The following is a 19,313-nucleotide window of genomic DNA, read 5'->3' as shown; positions in this document are numbered from 1 at the left end:
CAAATTCCCTTTATCTACTTCCACATTGGCATACAAATCCAAAAGGTCTTTTCAACCTGCAGAAAAAGAAATCTTTTTTTCTAAAACTGTATAGCTTCAGAAATTAACTCTACTGGTTTGTGTTAAACCTGAGCCTTCTCTATAATAATATGTTTTCTCAAGTAATGGCTGTATTAACCTGAATTGCATCTACTCTCTTGTTAAATCCTTCACTTTTGCTAGATAATCATCTATTAACTTCACATTTTCCCCAAACCTCCCTTTTTCTTGGAAATCCCCTTAAATCTAGCTTTAAATAATTTTAAAGCAGTCTGTTGAGGTCTGAAGCTCCATAATAGCTTTCTTACTACTTTGTACTGACTCTCAAAAAGCAGCTGGCATTGAATCCCATGCTGATTGATTTTTCTCATGAGTCCATTTATAGCAGCACTGAGATGGAAAAGACTTATTAGGACATTGACTGCCCTGCCCTGCAATATTAGCCCAATACTGCACTTTATCTTAGCTGAAAAGTCTAGCAAATATTAGGGCAAACATGCAAGGATACAAAAAGTTCAGAACAGAGTCCAAAACTCTCCCTTCACCGTTAGGGGCATGTAAATAAAAGGCCTGATTTTCAAAAGCGCTGAGCACTCAAGCAAAAGTTAAAGCTCCATACCCTCTTGAAGTGGCATTGCCCCAGAGCAGCATGCTCTGTGAGTTGGTGGGGAAGAATGGAGAATGAAGACACTTCTTTAGTACCCGTCTCCTGTCCCCACACTCCAAAATCAGCCCTTCAGCCAGCAGTCATGCTACCTCATTAACACCACAATCCGGGATCCACCATCACCCATAAACCCAATACCCATAAAGCATCCAATAGTTTCTCACCTCAGCTGCATGCAGCTGTGGGACATGGGTGATTGCGAGATAATTCTTGAACCAGGTTTTGTGTCACAGATCAAAAAAGGCTGAGGACTGATGTAGTAGACTCTTGTGTCCCCCAGGCAAATCCCTTGTTCTCTTTATCTGAGTTATCCCAGCTGTCAAACGGGGACAATGAAACTGACTAAAGGATAATCTAAAAGTAGAGGGTTTAAGATCCCTGCACCTAGGAGTAGCTTGATTAATATGTATTATCTCCAGTTTACATATTTGGAAAGATTAAGTCATTTTTTGGGTAAAGAGGGAAGCAGACGGGGAGCGGAAGAGGAGAATAATGTGTGGTTTAGACATTGTTAAATCACCATCTCTCATCTACATTGGGGATTTTTGCACCAATATAGTGACACCAATTTACAAACGGCTTTTCCCAGTGAATTCTACCCCAGCTGGAATCAGAGGTGAGCTAATTTTTACAGCATTGTAGCATGTCTACACTAAAGATTCGAGCTGGTGTGACTGCATCAGTGCAAAAACTCCAGTGTGGGCAGGGCTCCAGTCTCAATTTCCCCATTTCACAGTTTGACAGAATGAAACTGACCTACTTCAAAATACAAGCATGTATGTAAAATGCACTGATTTAAACTTTGTCCAAACCACTGAAGTCAACAGAGTTTTATGGGGAATAAGTGAAGGATTTAGCCAAAAATATTCATGAGACCCATCAAACAATTGTCTTTTTTGGAGAATACAGTGAAATCTCACAATACGCCTTCCCCCCAATAATTTACCCATAAAACCAGTCTCTCCCTAATTCTGAAATATATCCTCAGTTTTCTAAAGCCTCATCCATACTTAAAAGGGGTGCCAGAACAGCTATGTCAGTTAGGCTGTGATTTTTTTTTTTATACAGACCTACCTATGCCAGTAAAAGCCAAGCGTAGAATATAGTTATACCGATAAACAATAAATCCCAAGTATTTTTCCTAAGTAGATCCTGTAAACTTAGAACTAACTTAGTAGCTGTATCTGACCAAATTCATTATAATTATTTAATTAAGCCAGGGGATATTCTGATGCAAGGCGGCTGTAAAATTCTGTTCCACTGAAGTGGACAAAGACTGACACCATTGACCATTTTCTCCCCCAAGATTACTCAGCGTGAACTATTCTGAGATTTTGCAGAGTGGACCATCAAAGCCTTCCCACTATAGTCTCTTCTTTTTAAAAAAATCAAAACACTATACTTTATGTTTTGATTGTGGCACATTTTCTAGAAATCCTTAAATTTTAAAAAAATCAGTGAAAAAGGACAACTTTCTCATGTATATTTTCCCCATTTTTGACCAGTTCTCATGTTTTCTTCTAGCACACTTTCTTTCCAGTGCTGGCCTGCACCAATCTGATAAGATCATGCCCTCTGAATTGTTGAAAAATTGCATGCTTATACAGCAATAGAGTAGGCCCTTTGGCAAAGCTTATCTTACTTGCTCTGCATTTTAAACTGGCTCCAAAAGTATGTTTTAACAGGATCCTGTACTTCATCAAAACTCAAGTAATGCAGGACCTTGGCCTGTACAAGATCTGGACCGGTGTTACACAGAACTACACTTAGATACTGATAACAAATGTTCCCTGGTTAGTCTACGGAGGTGAACTTCTTTATAAACTGAGGTCTTACATGGCCCATCCTCGGCTTTTAGTATAACATATTGACCAGGAAAACTAAATTGGCATGCTGCTAGAAAGAAAAACCGTTTCAACAGTGTTCTAACTACAACATTTTCAGAGCTAGAGTAGAGACTGAGCAACACGGATGAACAAAAACAGGAGTAGAGTGTGAAATTTCCTTCTGGCCCCTCAAAATGTTTTCAAAAACATCTTTCCCTAGAATGCTGGAAGGTTGAGCATGAGTCTGGGTCATGCACTGAATTTAAATTCATCGGACCCGCGGCTGGTATGATTTGAGTATAAGGCAGAAAATATTTTGGTCAGATTCTTTGCCCTGACTTCCTGCTTAGCACAGAAAAAAAGCAGTAAGAAACTTGCCCTGAAAAGGAAAGTCAAGGATTCCTGCATTTGCCAGCAACTCTCACACCCTCAGCCGTGTTAGTCTGTATCCACAAAAAAAATAGGAGTACTTGTGGCACCTTATTTGAGTATAAGCTTTCGTGAGCTACAGCTCACTTCCGATGAAGTGAGCTGTAGCTCACGAAAGCTTACGTTCAAATAAATTTGTTAGTCTCTAAGGTGCTACAAGTACTCCTTTTCTTTGTGCCTCATTTGTTATTTGCAGTGTTGCGGTAGTCATGTTGGGCCCAGAATATTAGAGAGACAAGGGGGGTGAGGTAATATATTTTACCGGACCAATTTCTGTTGATGAAAGAGAGAAACTTTTGAGCTTCAGAAGAGCTGTGTGTGGCTTGAAACTTGTCTCTTCCACCAACAGAAGTTGTTCCAATAAAAGATATTAACTCACCCACCTTAACTCACACATTTGTTAAGCATTTATGAAATAGGGTGCATAATAACTTCTCTCCACAACAGAGTAAACTACTTAGCACAGGTGAGGAATATCTCACCTGAGAACTGCTTTAGGTGCGTAATTTTATTCGTCTCTTTAAAAAGGAAATATGTCCTTAATGGTTTTATTTTAAATAAACTTGTCAATGAATTCAGTGAACAGATTCCTTCAATCATCTCTTTCTGAGCTACAAACACTCAAGAAAGAAGAAAATCTTCAGCAATAATGTGCAACATACTTTTAGCTTATTCAGCTCTTGAACTACTGAGTAAACAGACATTTCAGCAAGGGCTAGCCTGTGGGCTTGTGCACCGCAGCATTACTGTCAACAAATTAGTCAAAACCTCCTGTGTCTGCTGCTGAAACACCAGTCTACAAGCTTTTTAAACTCTACGTTGCTACCATCTCCTGTATGAAAGAAGTTTCAACATTGTATATCAGTTCATGCTGAGATGAACAAGAGACCCTTGTTCAGTGAAGAAATTATATTAGTTATACAAACTAATGGTGCAGTATTGACATTCAAGTTGGCAACATTCTAAGTACAAGAGACTTTAGTTATATGCTGCACTACCTTGGGCAATAGGAAGTAGTCACCAATGTAAAGCAATGTCTGTAATAAGCAGAACTGAATGTGTCTGCTTGATAAGAACCAAATGCAATTTAAATGTAGAGTAATCCAAGAACTAATTTTTTTGTTTCTCTGCATAAAAATTTCATTTGAAAGTTTTATTATTTTCTAAATGTGAGGGTCTTGATCAAAATCTTAAAACACAAATGATTGTATCATGTGATCATAATGACTTGCAATATAATGTCATTAAAAATATGTCCTACCCACTTTGGGTCAAATTCTGCCCTAGAATCTACAGCTCCTATTGATTCCCACATTTGTATGCATTTGCATGCACAGTTGACCACAAAAACAGACCATTCAACAGGTGGTTTAACTGACAGGGAGCAAATTTAAAGTGATAACAGAAAATATTTTTTTCCACAAAGCACACATTTAGCCTGTGGAATATGTTGTCCCAGCTACATAAGAAGAAAGACAAGATACAATGGGCAGGGTTTCATTAAGCTGCAACTTTATTCACTTAACAAAAACAGAGGTGTGGGGGTTATCTCCCCTCTGTACCAGACTTCAGGAGCCCCAACCCCTGCTTTTCCCAGCTTTCTCAGGAGATACCTTCCCCTAAATCCACTTCCAACTCATGTTTATTAGAGAAACCTATTCTTTCTGTAACAAGTACCTGCACACCTGCCAACAAGGAGGCACCAGCAACTAGCTTGACTGCCTGGGGCTGATCCGGGGTGGATAAGAGAGTGAGAGTGAGAGTGAGAGAGGGAGAGAGAGAGAGAGAGAGTTCCTTCTGGAATGCAGTGTATAAATACCTCCTGTCTGCCCAATGCACAGGGTGGGTCAATGCTCCACCTCATCCAGCCACTTCCTGTTCCCACATTGACTCCAGTCACTGAAGACCCTCTTTTCCCTTCTTTCACAATCCAAATGCAGTGGGGACACTTAAATGGCACTTCTTCCACGACATTCAGTGGCAGTGAATATATTGCCTTAAGAAAACACAGAGGTGAAGAATTTGGCGGGACAGGATTTTAAAAAAAAGAATTAGATATTCAGCGTAATGATAAGAACTTCTATAATTCGGATCAACTTTTAGAAGAATTTTAGAAAGGGTATAAACTGTTATGCTTCAGGGCATAACCCAATTTCTAATGGAGTTATAGAATAACCTGTCTCCAGGGAAAGTTTCTTCCTAAGTGCCAGCTGCAGATGTATTTTGCACCTTTCTCCAAAGCATCTAATACTACTGATCCCTGTCAGAATCAAGATATTGGGTTAGATGGATCACGGGTCTGAGCCAATAGGCCTGTTCCTAGGTCCCTAACCTGACTGTTTTTGTTCCTATGCACACACTGTCTTATTTGAACTTTAGGATAACTACTTAAATGTAAAAAGAAAAGGAGTACCTGTGGCACCTTAGAGACTAACCAATTTATCTGAGCATAAGCTTTCGTGAGCTACAGCTCACTTCACTGGATGCATACTGTGGAAAATACAGAAGATGTTTTTATACACACAGACCACGAAAAAATGGGTGTTTATCACTACAAAAGGTTTTCTCTCCCCCCACCCCACTCTCCTGCTGGTAATAGTGAGCTGTAGCTCACGAAAGCTTATGCTCAAATAAATTGGTTAGTCTCTAAGGTGCCAAAAGTACTCCTTTTCTTTTTGCGAATACAGACTAACATGGCTGATACTTAAATGTAGTAACCAAAAACGGGGGATGGGGGGGCGGAAATTTTAAGGGCAGAGTAAACTCATATGAAGCTGAGAATAAAAACAAAACAAAACAAAAATTAACCAGGTCATCTGATAAAAAGCAAAAGTAAAGCCATAGATTTACACAGAAACTGATTTAGCTACATGGAACACCTTATTGTGACGGTATGTGTTTTATTTCTCTTTTGTAAAAGGATTGTCCTAAAAATTATAGATGTTTCTAGATTTTATTCCCCAATGCTATCTAAAAGCAATACATCATTTACAGTTTAGAGATTGTCTTTTATGCAGCCCATCTTATTTTTCCCTGAAATTATTCCTAATGATTCTTCTCTCTGGGTTTTGTTGTTCTTACAGTCTCATATTAAAAGTCCACAGAGAAAAAAATGGAGAGCATATTCTTGGTACACCATGCCTATTGTAACTTTAAAAAAAAACACTATCTGAAGCTACTAATATTTTCATATTAGACTCAAAGATTGCTGTCAGCATATCGTTTTTTAGGTTTGTCTACATTTCTTATCAAGGTTTAATTTTAAAGTATCTTTCAAGACATTTTATCTTGCCATTTAGCATGTTCAGAATCTAATACTGGTTGAAAAAAAGTTATATTTTCAACAAAAATACAATATTAAAATATTGTAATTCATTTATGCACATTGCTAGTACCTAAATATATGTTTAAAAATCAGCAGCAAGCCTTTAGCACATGCTTGTGCAATTCTGATATAAATGAGATTTGTTATCCACATTTGTTGTCCAGAAAGCTTCCTTCTCAAGTGGCAAATTATGTTTTTGTGGTTTTTTTGACTGTAAGCAATGCACACAAGAAATTACTTTTCACTACATAGGTTACAATGTATTGCACCTATACTTGATTATTTTTCTAGAAATCACGAACCTTAAGGATTTAGCTATCAAAATTAGATTTGCTACACAATTATCTCAACAATCTTTCAGTGGTTACAAAAATTATGCATTCTTTAGTGAATCAACATTTTTCCCAGTAAACAAATTGCACAACCTATACATCTCCAAAAGAGGCAGATATGCAATTTAGACATAGCCCAGGATACTATATACTAGAGTATATGCTTAACAGAAATTATTTCCACAGAAGCCACTAAAATCATATGATATATATGCTACTGTGAAATGCAGAAACCCCGATTCATGTACAAATATAAATGCTTCTGGCTTCTTTACGCCCCCAAAAGCAACATATTTCTCATTTTTAATATTTTTTTCAATAAAAATTTACTTTATCTGTGCAATGATTTAAAAAAAATACTTGTAATAATGTTACAATACTCAGGAAATATCTATAGAAAACTCAAGATAAAAGAAAAAATAAGTAGATATTTTGCTTAGGAAGATTTGTGCAATGAGCTTGGGGAGAAAGGCATCTGCCCTTCCATCCAAATGACATCCTCAGGTGGCTATGCAGCTCTCATTTAAGGCAACTGGAGCTAAACATGTACCCAAGGACAGAGTTGAGTCCTAAGAGTTGTCTTAATATTTCCATTTTAGTTTTGCAGTTGAACAGCTTACTTATAGTATGGGTATAAAACTGTATCTAGAGAAAACAAACCAACCTCAGCAAAGAACACGAGATCAGAATTCTGCACAGATAAAGAGAGCTGCTTGTCCATGCCTGTAATTGATTTTTGCATGCATGTATTGATCCAAATCATAACCACATGGTGCTTCACAGTTGAGCTGTAGGCATAACTTTCAACCTGCCAAGGCCCAAATGTGTGAATTACACTCAAAATGAGAACAAGATACAAAAATGAGGATAGAAAGGATGTTTCTTTAGCCTGTATGTTTCCTAAATCTGTAGTTTCAAGAACACATGCTTATATTATTTATAATAAGAAACAATGAAATCACTATGAGGGTGATGTCCATTTGGGTCTAAATGAATTGCATACCTCAGCAATAAATACAATTTAAAATTATATTCACGGGCTGGGGAATCTTTTTGTTCATTCTCATCTTGTTTGTCAGATATCCCAGATGCAGACTCTTGTGATAAGATGTCATATAAGGGAAGATAGTCCACGTAAGGTAAGAAGAATATGTTTGTTGAGACAACTCACACTTTGACTGGCTTCCTGTTTAGGTTATGACTGACAGACACAGCAGCTGCAAAAGCCCTCACACAGAGCAGGTAGCCAGGAAGATCACTGACAAGTCAGGCTCTAAAAGTGACAAATACCCAGTCGGTACCCCAGACAGAGCTAGTCCTGCTAACACACTGAACAAGTCATCACTAGAGGTATCGACTCCTGTATCAACAGCTTGTGCAGAGATTGAATAATTCAACTATTTCTAAAAAAGTATGCTCTGATAGGCTATGTCCACACCTCAATTGATAGTAATATTTTAACATGTTAACTAATTTAATTATTAATTCTAGGGCGTACAGGACACAAACACTGGTTGTGTTTAACCCCAGGCAACAGAGTTCTATAAAACTAGCAAAAACATTTATGTCCTGGAGCAAATATTTGTGTTAGTGTCTATATTAGAATTTACAATAGTGTACGTTCATGTGTGTTAATAATAGAATCATACAATATAGGGCTGGAAGGGACCTTGAGAGATCATCTAGTCCAGTCTCCTGTGCTGAGGCAGGACCAAGTACACCTAGATCATCCCTCCCTTGGAAACCTATTCCAGTGTTTAACTATCTTTATAGTTAGATTTTTTTTCTCTAATATCTATCCTAAATCTCCCTTGCTGTAGATTAAGTTCATTAATTCTTGTTCTACTTTCAGTGGGGTGGGAGAACAACTGATCATCATCCTCTTTGTAACAGACATTAACATATTTGGAGTCTGTTGCTAGGTCCCCCCACTCAGTCTTCTCTTCTCACTCTGTCTTTTCCTTTTTCTTTTTATGTCCAGTTGTTTTGGGGTTTTTTAGCCTTTCCTCGTATATGTTTTCTAAACCATTTTTTGTTATTGTTGCTCTCCTCTGGACTCTCCAAGTTTCCCCCATCTGCGAGCATGGTGCCCAAAACCAGACACAGTACTCTAGCTGAGGCCTCACCAGTGCTGAGTAGAGCAGGACAATTATCTCACATCTGACATCAACACTCCCTTTAACACACCCTAAAACGATATTAACTTGTTTCACAACTGCATCACATTATTGACTCATATTCAAGTTGTGATTTACTATAACCTCCCAGAACTTACTGCTTAGCCAGTTATACCCTATTTTGTAGTTGTGCATTTGATTTTCTTCCTTTCTAAGTGCGTGCTTTGCACTTATCTTTATTGATTTTCAACTTGTTGATTTCAGACCAATTCACCAATTTGTCAAAGTTGTTTTGAATTCTAATCCTGTCCGCCAAAGTGCTAGCAACCCCTCTTAGCTTGGTATGATCCACTATTTTTTAAAACATAGTTTACACTCCACTGACTGAGTAATTAGTGAAAATATTGAATAATACAGGACCTAGGCCAGACCCCTCTGGGACTCCACTAGATATGTTCTCCTAGTTTGACAGCGAACTATTGATAACTACTCTGAGTACAGGTTTCACCAGTTTTGCATCTACCTCACATACTTTCATCTAGACCACATTTCCTTAGTTCGCTGATGAGAATGTCATGTTCCCCCTATAAAAGGAAGGTACTAAGTTTGCCCTTCTCCAGTCTTTTTTAAAGACTATGATAAAAATTCAAATGTAGGCATACACTCAGCTGCTGGTATGCCTTGGTGCTGGGTGCTCAATCCCCAAGGAATAGACAAGATTAAAAAGAAACAAAACAAAAATCTTTTAAAATCTTTTGAGATAATTATTTCAAAGTGTAAAAAATAATGAAAATGTTCACAGTATTAAAATATGCTGATTACAATCAGTCCAGTTTGATTATTTCTTCATGATCAGAAAGATCTGCTGAATAATGGACTAACCCGACTTCAGAAAATGGTGACATCATTGCAGAAATCTGCATGTACTCACTTCTCCTTTTTTTTTTGTAAACAAAACTAATTTTAAAAAGTGAGTTTTTAAAATGTCCTTTAAGTTTCAAGTCGCAGGCACATAAACAGCAAAAACTGTAATTTCTGATTTTGACTCATTTCTGCCAGATACTCTTTAAAGATAAAGAGTGTTTTATCTTTGGAGATTAAAATTAGATTTTTTAATGAACTGTTTAACTAGAAGGATTCAGTGTTAACTAAATTGTTTCATTTAAAGGAGTTCAGCTTCGTCAAAACCGTGGCTTTCAGACAAGGATCCACAGCAAAAAGGATTTTAGCTCTTTTTACACTTGTTTAAGTATGATTTTGGAAGCAAGTGACAGTTTCAAAAAGACCTGTTTCATATATTTAGAATACCTTAAATACTATAAAAAGAAGCGTACAACGCACTCATTCTTTCTCTCAAGATTTCATTCTGCTCCATTGGAGGCCTCATGATTCATCCACCTGGGAACTGCATTATTACCTCCACTATGATCCTACCTTTATCCCTCAAGTACACTTTGAAAATGCTGTAGAACAAATGGTACCCCATTGCAAAAATGTCAAGGAGTTTACTTAAACACACAATATCATAATAGCTGTAGTTCTCTACTGCTTTTCTATCTCACAAATATTTGATCATGAGGAACATTATTGCTGGGGAAGTGGGGTACATACAGACTTTTAGCAGCAGTTTAAAAAAATGCTTTAACTCAACTGGCTATAGAAAAAATTGAGAACATACCAGATAAAGAAAGTGATGTTGAAATTAACCCACACAGTAGATTTATGGCAATTTTTAAAATTACTATCTTGAAGTTTTCTTTGTTTCTACAGTTTTCTTTTTTTCAGTATTGTCTGTTCAGGGTGATCTCCCTTCCCTTCTCAGACTTTTGTCAATGTGGGAATTCCAAACTTGGCGGGGAGGTGGAGGAGAGAATTTCAGAGCTGTATTGATTCTACACCTTCCCATTTCCAGTGTCCCACGCTCCTTCCTTGCAAGCTTTTAACCTCTGCTTTCAGTCCTACTCTCATTGTTACCTCTGTATCCCCTACCCATCTCTGTATCTCCTTTGGTCCCCTTTTACTCCCGTTTCTTCCCAACTACAGGGATCGTACCCACCTCCACCCTCTTCATCTTTGTATTCTCCTTTTGTACTTCACTCTAGTAATGGGTGTGTGGGTGTGTCTGTATGAGTGTGTGTTTGTGGGTCCTGCAATCCCCAGTGTCTGCTCCTTCTGCATTCCACCTGGTAGCACCTGCTACATACACAGCATGGCTCTGTCCTCTCCCTCCTCTAGCAATTTCTATTTTTTAGTCAGACAGCGTGCTAGAGTGCCAGGCTTATTTGTGGACAGCAGGAAAGGAGGAGTGCAGGCACCAGGCCTTGCAGGGAAAAGGTCCAAGTGCTGTGGTGGAGGTGGAGAGGGATGGTTACTACACTGCCTTCTATGAAGAGTTGAGCAGAGAAGGTGCAAGGGGGCTTCTTTCTCCTCCCTCACTAGGAGGAGAACCCCTCAAAGATGATTCTGTTGATGAGTACAAAGGGTTCGTCTGGGCCCTCCTTACTGGGCTGTCTAGGAGGCTGACTCTGGTAAATGCCCAGTCGCCCAGCAGCCCAGGCCAGGCCTCCTGCTTTCTTAGAGAGGCATATTGTGCTAAGGACTATTTCCTTTTAGTGACATAAAATATTAAAAGTCAGTACTTCTATAACAATTTTCACCTACAGATCTCAGAGTGTTTCATAAAGGAAACTGTCCCCAATTTACAGATGCAGAAAGCGCTGCTCAGGAAAGGGCTCTGGAGAAAACATAATATAGACATTGGGCTGTATGAACTTTACCAATTATTCCTCGTTGCACTGGAGAGAGGGTAACTCGCAATGCAAACCTTTTCCCGGGTCCCACGCTGACTTGCCTGCTCCTTCCACTGTCCCCCCCAGTCTCCTCCCTTTTCCTCAGGATAAACCTCAGTCCCGTGAAGAAGCTGCCACATTGTCTGTATTCAAAAAAAGGGTTGGTGTCTTGGAGGCAGCTGAGCCCTCCTTTCATGCTTGGTGATAGCAAGGCAAAAATGCACAAGAGTCTCAGAGGATTATTCTGCATCCATATATTTTACATTTTCTTGGGCTAAAAAAAAGATTTGTCATAACCTAACCACAACAGTAACAAAAAGAAAATGCAATTATTTGTAACCAGGAAACTTTCCTGTCAATTCCACATGTAAAATATTAATGCAGTGGAAACAGTTAATGTAGCTCAGGACTTCAGTCAGCTCCTTGAAATTGTCCTCACCGCCTTCGTTTTCCCCTATCAGTCAATACTAAAACTATGAATGCCCTAAAGGTATTGTTTAAAATAGTATCACCAAAAAATGTACCTGTTAATGGGAGCTTATCCAATGTTAATTGTAGATACTTTTATAAAAGCATTAATCCAATCCCAACTCAAATCTATAATCAATCAGCTTCCTTATAGGAATTATCATTTATTTACCACACCCATGAATTTACTTCAAATGATTTGGATATTGAAGGTTTGAGACACTTTGAAATTAAGTTTTATTACTTTGTTTTGAAAAGCTGCTAACTGCCCAGAGGATCATTATAGGTGTAGAAGTCATTGCATTAACAGCAAATCTACAGGAGAAGGAACCCTTGTGGGATTTCAGTAGTGCGCAGTGTCTTCACCACTAATTCAAGAGAAAATCTATTAACATCTGAATTAATGACGACCATCAGTCTTGAAGACCATTATATATAGAATGGAACCAGTTTCAATCTGTTTCTTTACAAATTTGCTCTTGGTGTTTGAACGAACAAAACAAGAAGGTGACATAAACTAAATTATTGAAATCACAATTATGATGAATTGCTGAAAGAGCAATTATGATGTGAAAAACAGTTCTCTCTTTGCAGAATAGTAGATATTAAAAGGCAGTATTTTAAGTAAGCCTCATTCTAGAGATGATGACCCCTAGATAGACCAGATACTATAATGTTATCATTTTGTGGCATGTATGATTGCACTGTATGTTATCTAATGTAGCAATTCTCCCTACCCAGATTTTGATGCCTCTGTTTAAACCGTTATTGAAACTAGAAGGACAAACTGAAATATGGATGAATTATCAATAAGTGTGAACTCCACCCACACTTACGTCATTTCATGTTTGACTTGACTTGGAAAAAAGGATTTCTATTTTTTTTAAGCTAGAACTAAGAAAAATGAAAGACTTTTATTAAGTTCTCCAAATAAAAACAAGAAAGATAGAATGCCACAGTCTAGATTATTGTTTAATTTCATATGAATGTGCTAATTCTGAAAAGCTTGATTTGATGTTAACCTATTAACTGCCTGCTTTGGACCATGCAATTTCAAATATTTTTTTAAATACTCTAAAACCCAGAAACTCTAAATTTTGATAAGTAAAAGGTATCTGGGGCCAGTGACAAATGTTGAAAACATTTTAGATGAAATCTCTTGAGTTGGTGCAGCTATTAACATTTTCCCGAAACAAATCAACAATTACATTCCCAAACTCCTTAAAAGATTGAACAGTCTCTTTTAGAGATCTTTAAATGATCTGCGGGTTGTTGAGAACCCAAGAAGCATGACTTAAACCCCCCATCTTCTATCAATCATAGAAACCAGAGCATTTTTTTATATGGTGATTGTCTGGAACACCTTAGAAAATAATGTAATTCTTTCAATGTAGTTTATGTAGTTTTCTTGAAACCAAATACGAGCATACTTAAACTTTTCAGATATTCCATTTTGAAGGAAAGTGGCTTTCTATAATTGAAATTATTGGGCTAAAATTGGGCTTTAACCTTGAGGAGAGTTGTTTTGGAGTATAAAAAAAATCAAAATACTTACTGATAAGGAATGGTGTACCTTTGTTTAAAGCCAATCTCACTTCTTGACTCAGCTTAGTTGGTGAGAGACTTTTTTAATTATTTTAACTGAATTGCTAGACTTTAGCCCCTTTAGCATTTTACTAATAAATGATTTCAGAGGCTACCTGTGTTCCCTGCAAAACAACCATCTTCTTGACTGAGGTGTAATTTGAATTACTTGAATTGGGGAATAGTTATTCATACAGTAATGGATTTTTCTGAATCTTTTCTGGTAAAGTCTAACAAAATTCAAAACAGAATGACATGTCATGCTTGGTCTTCTGTATTAAACAGATATCAGCCTTATCATTTTGGTTTATGGACAGTGAAGTAGAGCCGCATCTGGATCCAAAATAATTTTTGACAAAATTAATGTTTCACACTTTGTAGAACTGGTTTTCTGTTGAAATGTACCTTCAGCCATGTAGAGGCCCAAATCTACAAAACCTTATTAACATAAATAATCCTACACATTTCACTGGGATTACTCATATGAGAAAGGGTTTGAAGGAGAAGGCATTTAACAACAATAACCTAAAACAAGTTTCTTCTACTAAGATTGCTCTTTTAAAAAATAGGTTCAAGGCTAATCAAATATGTGTCAAAACACCCTAATTTTGATAGGCCAATTTATGGTTGTAATTACTTATACTAAACTTCTTGAAGAAAATTATGTAATGTATCTAATAACTTTGCTATAATAGAGCACATGCAAACAAAGCCTTAAAAAAGGAAATTGACATTTGTATAATTAAGTATTGATGTTACAGGACAGTGACTTCAGTAAAGTCCACTAAAATTCTCTCTATATTTAAAATAATATGTTAAATATTCTTAAATTGATTGTTGAATTTGGAGAATGAGGGGCGGATGGATGGTCAGAAAACATGTATGTTTGTGTAATTACATGTGTGTGCTTGTGCATGTGGAGTAAAGTGTCTTGGCTGGAAACTGACCTGAATTTTCAACCTTAAGATCATTGTCTGAAGTATATAGATTTCATAGTCATCATGAGTAGACATCTCTGTGGCCACACTGTCACTACAGTCTGAAGGTAAAATCTTGGCTTTACTGAAGAAAATAAGAGTCACTGACTTCAATGGGGCCAAGATGTCACCCCAGTTCTTCAGATTTCCAATTAAAAAAAATTACTTCAACTGATTATAGCAATTACTTCATTTCAATGCCCCTATAGTTTTGGTGCTGAAAATTCTGCTACCAAACCATGCCATAGATTCATCATCTTGTCATATCAGACGAAAATAAAAAATCAGGTCACTTAATATAAATTTTCAACCGTCTACCAAAAGCTCACATTCCCTGGTGTGTAATTTGTCACAAGAAGATGATCAATACAATTTATTATCAACAGCAGTTCATTACAATGACAGACAAATGAGCAATTCGTACAGTACCTAATGCTGCTCATGCTTCCAGTCTCTGATCCAAGCTTACATCTCTCCAGTTGGCTGGCTACAATCTGGCGTTCAGCCTCAAGTTCTCGAGTCAGTCTCTCAAACTGCAGCTCCTGAAACAAAAACACAAACATTCACTCAATGATCTTTGCAAGAATCAGAAAGAATTTCAGTGCATGTGTCAAATTATAGCTTGTGAAATAAGTGTTACTATGACACTTCTATGAAAAGCTTTCCCCCCCTCTTTTTAACACATTCACAGTCCAAATGTATGTGATAACACCGGCTGGTTCACTCATAGTTCTGATCATGTGCATTATAAATGGAGTTAGTTTATTTAGGGTGAAATTTTCAAATGAGCCTAAGTGACAGACTCATGTCAAAATTCCATCCTTAGTGCATATGTTTTTCTTAATGGTGGTGTAATAGGTTTTCACTAAGCTGATACAAGGATGCTAAAACAAAAGGAGCAATTTTTGACATTTATTAAGACTCAGCTAAGGGATCTGTAGAGCATAATACATGGTGATGAAATCTTTTGTACTCAGCTAAATATTCATCATGCAACATAATGTAGTATAGACTGGAAAAATAAACTATAAGATAGATGTAAGTATGTTTTTATTGGCCACATATAGTTTAATTTCAGCATCTTGGTGTTGTGTTGGAAGTCAATTCTTGTGATTTCAGAGCAGCCCCTTGTTAAAATCCTGCCAGTAACTGATGGTAGGGTTGGGGTAATTTCCCTGATTCTCCGGATATTACCAAACTAGAGATATTACCAAACTGACTTAGCCATAGAGTTCATAAAATATTTCTGATTTTTTTTAAAATGCAGCAGATTGCATCAAATGTAAGTTACCCCCCCACACACACACACACACAGACATCCAACTCCCGCAGAGCGCCCCAATAAAAAAAAACACATTACAAGGTGAGTATACAATAAACACCCACTACAAGATTTTCAGTTCTCCATGGGCTGTCCGAACATGTAGAGTACTCAGTATATTTTTCAAGAACAAAGACTATTTCAGCAAAGTGCACTTACGATAAGTTTGTCAAGTTATGCTGCCTTTTCTCCTTGGTTATAGTTATGAGAAAGCTAGTGTAGGTGGCTGACCCTTTAATGGGAGGTAGGCCCAGCCTCACCTGTGACAGATCAACTCCCTCCCAGCTGAGACTGATCATCCGAGGTTCAGGCGATTATAAAAGCCAGCAAGTGGCTCTGTGGAGTACAGAGTTGCCAGAAAAGCACTGGATTGTGGGGGAAGAAGAGAGACACAGGCTGAGGCAGAAAATGTTGTGGGAATCCCTTGTTAAAATACTGGCAACACATCACTGGTAAATCTGTGTGTTCCCATGTACACAGTCTCTCTCTCTCACTCACACACACAAAAGCAGAAACAAACAAATGCAGCACTATCACACAACAAGTAGTTCATCTGATGACTATTCAGTCACTTGCACTGCATTTACCACTGTAGTATCCCACCACATTACACTTAATATACAAAACAAAACAATAACATGTTTGAGCCACCCTTCTGGCTGACTCAATAAAAACACTGCAACATTATGCACACAGAGGTCCCCCTCTCTCTGTCTTTCATAATGGTAACTAATTGATAAACCGACTAATTAAAAGCCTGATTAAACAGAATCCCTTTTTAATCAAACCCTGAAGATTGCCATGTTCTGTTATAGCAATCAGTTACACTGATTTCTAAAATGGAAGAGCCCTAACCCAATGCTTAGTATAGATCTAGACTCCTATTCTGGGAAAATATGAACTTTTAGCACTGAAAATAAGAGTCCCTAAATTCAATCCTGAGCTTCCCCAATCAACAGGGTCTAGCTGTATAGATCACTGAACTCCTGTGGGGAAAGATCCCCTTCCCTGCATTGTTGTCCAGTAACCCCCTTTGGCTGGTTAATGGAGTGGTGTATGATGGACTACAGAAACACACTTGCCTCCAGTCTTTATAAAAAAACCAAAAACGTGCAGAACTGAGCATTTGAAAGTGAGAAGGAAATAACAGGAGATTCAGGAAGTTTCATCCTTCCTTCACGTTGCCTAGCCCCCAACCCCAGGAACCAAAAGCAATCTGAGTGAGATTACATTTCTCTAATCTCAGATATGGTTCACTTCCGTTTCCAAGGTGATGAAATGATGAGGCTAGTTCTTATTTTATCCAATTCGGTCTGGTCACCTGCCCTTATATTTGGTAATATTGGCACAGAATAATGTAAGCCCTGCATATAAAATGAGGCAGGATCTCAGCACAAGGTGAGAGTGGCAGGATGCATACCACAGACATTTGACGGAGGCCATTTTAAGTATTTGGCACTCAATTATTATTCCACTTAAGATTTGCCTGAATATGAATACCACCAAAATAGCCAGATTGTGTAAGGAGTGAAACCAAACTGATCATCTGTTGCATCACTACCCATATAATATGTGTTTAAATTCCATAAGTAATTGTGTATGAACACCATAACAATGACCAATGACAACAAAAGTTACTTTGGTTCTACTACTTAGGTGCCATGCTTCACCCCAGAGGTTGTTGTATCTTAGTGACAGATGAAGTATTTTTAGAGTAGTATATGCAATTTTTAAAACATCTTGGGTCTTTAGTAGAGTTATGCTAGGAGTGAATTACAACACTTATTAGACAGTCTAAAAATTGAAATTAACTTCATGCTTATAGAATTCCCACTAAAGTCAATGAGATATGCATGTGCATATCTGAGGACAGAATTTAGTCCCATGTTACTGGGCTGTTTATTTTAAATGTGGAGGGGTTATTGTGTTTGTGTGTATTTAGATTTTTCTCTGACTTTATTAAGATTTTTATAGTTGCTTACTTTATATACAATATTTATTTATTTGCTTACCTAGTAGAATAAATTATCCAAGAAGCTGAAAAGATTGTTGATCAACTTTGCAAGAACTATGTCTCAAGACCTGAGCAATATATTATTCTTACTGCAGAGTTAGATTTAATACATATTTTATTTAAATGTTTGGGAAAATAAAATCACAATAACATAACACCGAACTTTTTTCTACTTCCTACTGCGCTTGCATAGTGGGTGAGAGCACTTCAAATAATGAGATACTTTGAATTCATAAAATAAAAAAACTTACCATTATATAATACAGAAAGTTCATTTTTTCCAAATAAAAATTAAATTACGCAATAATTATTGTGTAGTAACTAGGATACGTATTCAGACAAATGTATATACCTTTGAAGATGAGGAGCTTTGTTCTGAAACTTGACACCTTAGAGGGAAGTTGGCCAGTCATTGAATTTGGTTTGGCTTATTACACAAGGCTCATTCTCACCTGCCCAGTGAGAGAAATGCACAGATAGTCTTATGCCTTTTCAGAGGAAGTATAAGAAGCAACGAAGACTCAGGACACCAGTATTTTGCCTGCCAACAATCTCCCTCCTCCTTTCCTTTCCCAGCCCTGCCAGTGAGGTTCCACAGCCAGCAAGGGTGGATTAAGAGAACACTTGGTATTACTCCATCAGAATTGCAGGGCTGCAAATGTATGTTCAAACTCATGCAAAACTTGATAAACAGTTTTTAAAAAGACAGGATTTGCCCTTTCTACCTATCCTTTACCACATAACTGCTACACATGCCTCCCTTCTACACTGGAACTCGGTGCTTTTACACACTTGCCATCTCATAGCTCCTCCAGCCTTCAGCACAACCTGCTGGTCAGGAGGCCTTTTTATAGCTCTGACTCAGACCAGCGCTATATCTCTTCACCTTCCTGCAAAAGCAGGTAAAAGCAACAAGGGGATCATGACAAAAGAGATTGCTTATTTCAAGGAAATGGATGTCTGATGCCATTGACACTTCCTCTTGCTGGGCTCAGCCCTATCTACACTGTCATTTACTACTATTTCTATTGCTGTTATTCCACCATGCTCCGGGGACACGCATCACTACTCCAGGGAAAAGACTACTCCAGCTCCACCCATTCTCAGGACTCAACCAGGTTACAGCCCCAAAATATATCCAATAGACCCGCCCTGGTTGGATGACACTGCAAGCCCTGTGCTGGTACATCTCATCCCCTCAGGATATTCAGAAAATCACAGATGTAGAAGGCCGGTGGCACTGCATTCCTCTGCTATGCAACCATCAAATGCAAAAAAGATGCCTCAGGCAAGACAATTTCATTTGAATTCATATATATGACAGTAGAAATCAGCGCCAAAGATAACACAGACTTTATGCCCATTACAGACCACCACAGACTAATGGATTAATAAATGGAGCTCACTGATACTTTGTCAGCAATG

At 37.7% G+C, this 19,313-nt stretch overlaps 1 protein-coding gene across 9 annotated transcripts in view; it reads right to left on the bottom strand.

Annotated features, from left to right (window-relative positions):
• Nucleotides 1-19,313, bottom strand: part of CTNND2 (catenin delta 2) — a 1,172,806-nt gene that overhangs the window by 713,728 nt on the left and 439,765 nt on the right. For 7 of the 9 annotated variants that reach the window (XM_074945030.1, XM_074945027.1, XM_074945025.1 and 4 more), the window contains one exon: nucleotides 14,983-15,095. In XM_074945030.1, the coding sequence (XP_074801131.1) occupies nucleotides 14,983-15,095 (113 nt within the window). Of the gene's footprint in view, nucleotides 1-14,982; nucleotides 15,096-16,033; nucleotides 16,056-16,134; nucleotides 16,240-19,313 lie in introns of those variants that run through there. The other 2 variants (XM_074945029.1, XM_074945033.1) reach the window with 2 other exon arrangements.

Source organism: Natator depressus, chromosome 2, assembly GCF_965152275.1.
Source record: "Natator depressus isolate rNatDep1 chromosome 2, rNatDep2.hap1, whole genome shotgun sequence".
Lineage (NCBI taxonomy): Eukaryota > Metazoa > Chordata > Testudines > Cheloniidae > Natator > Natator depressus.
The sequence above is the reverse complement of the archived record's forward strand: the minus strand, read 5'-3'. Positions and strand labels throughout refer to the sequence as shown.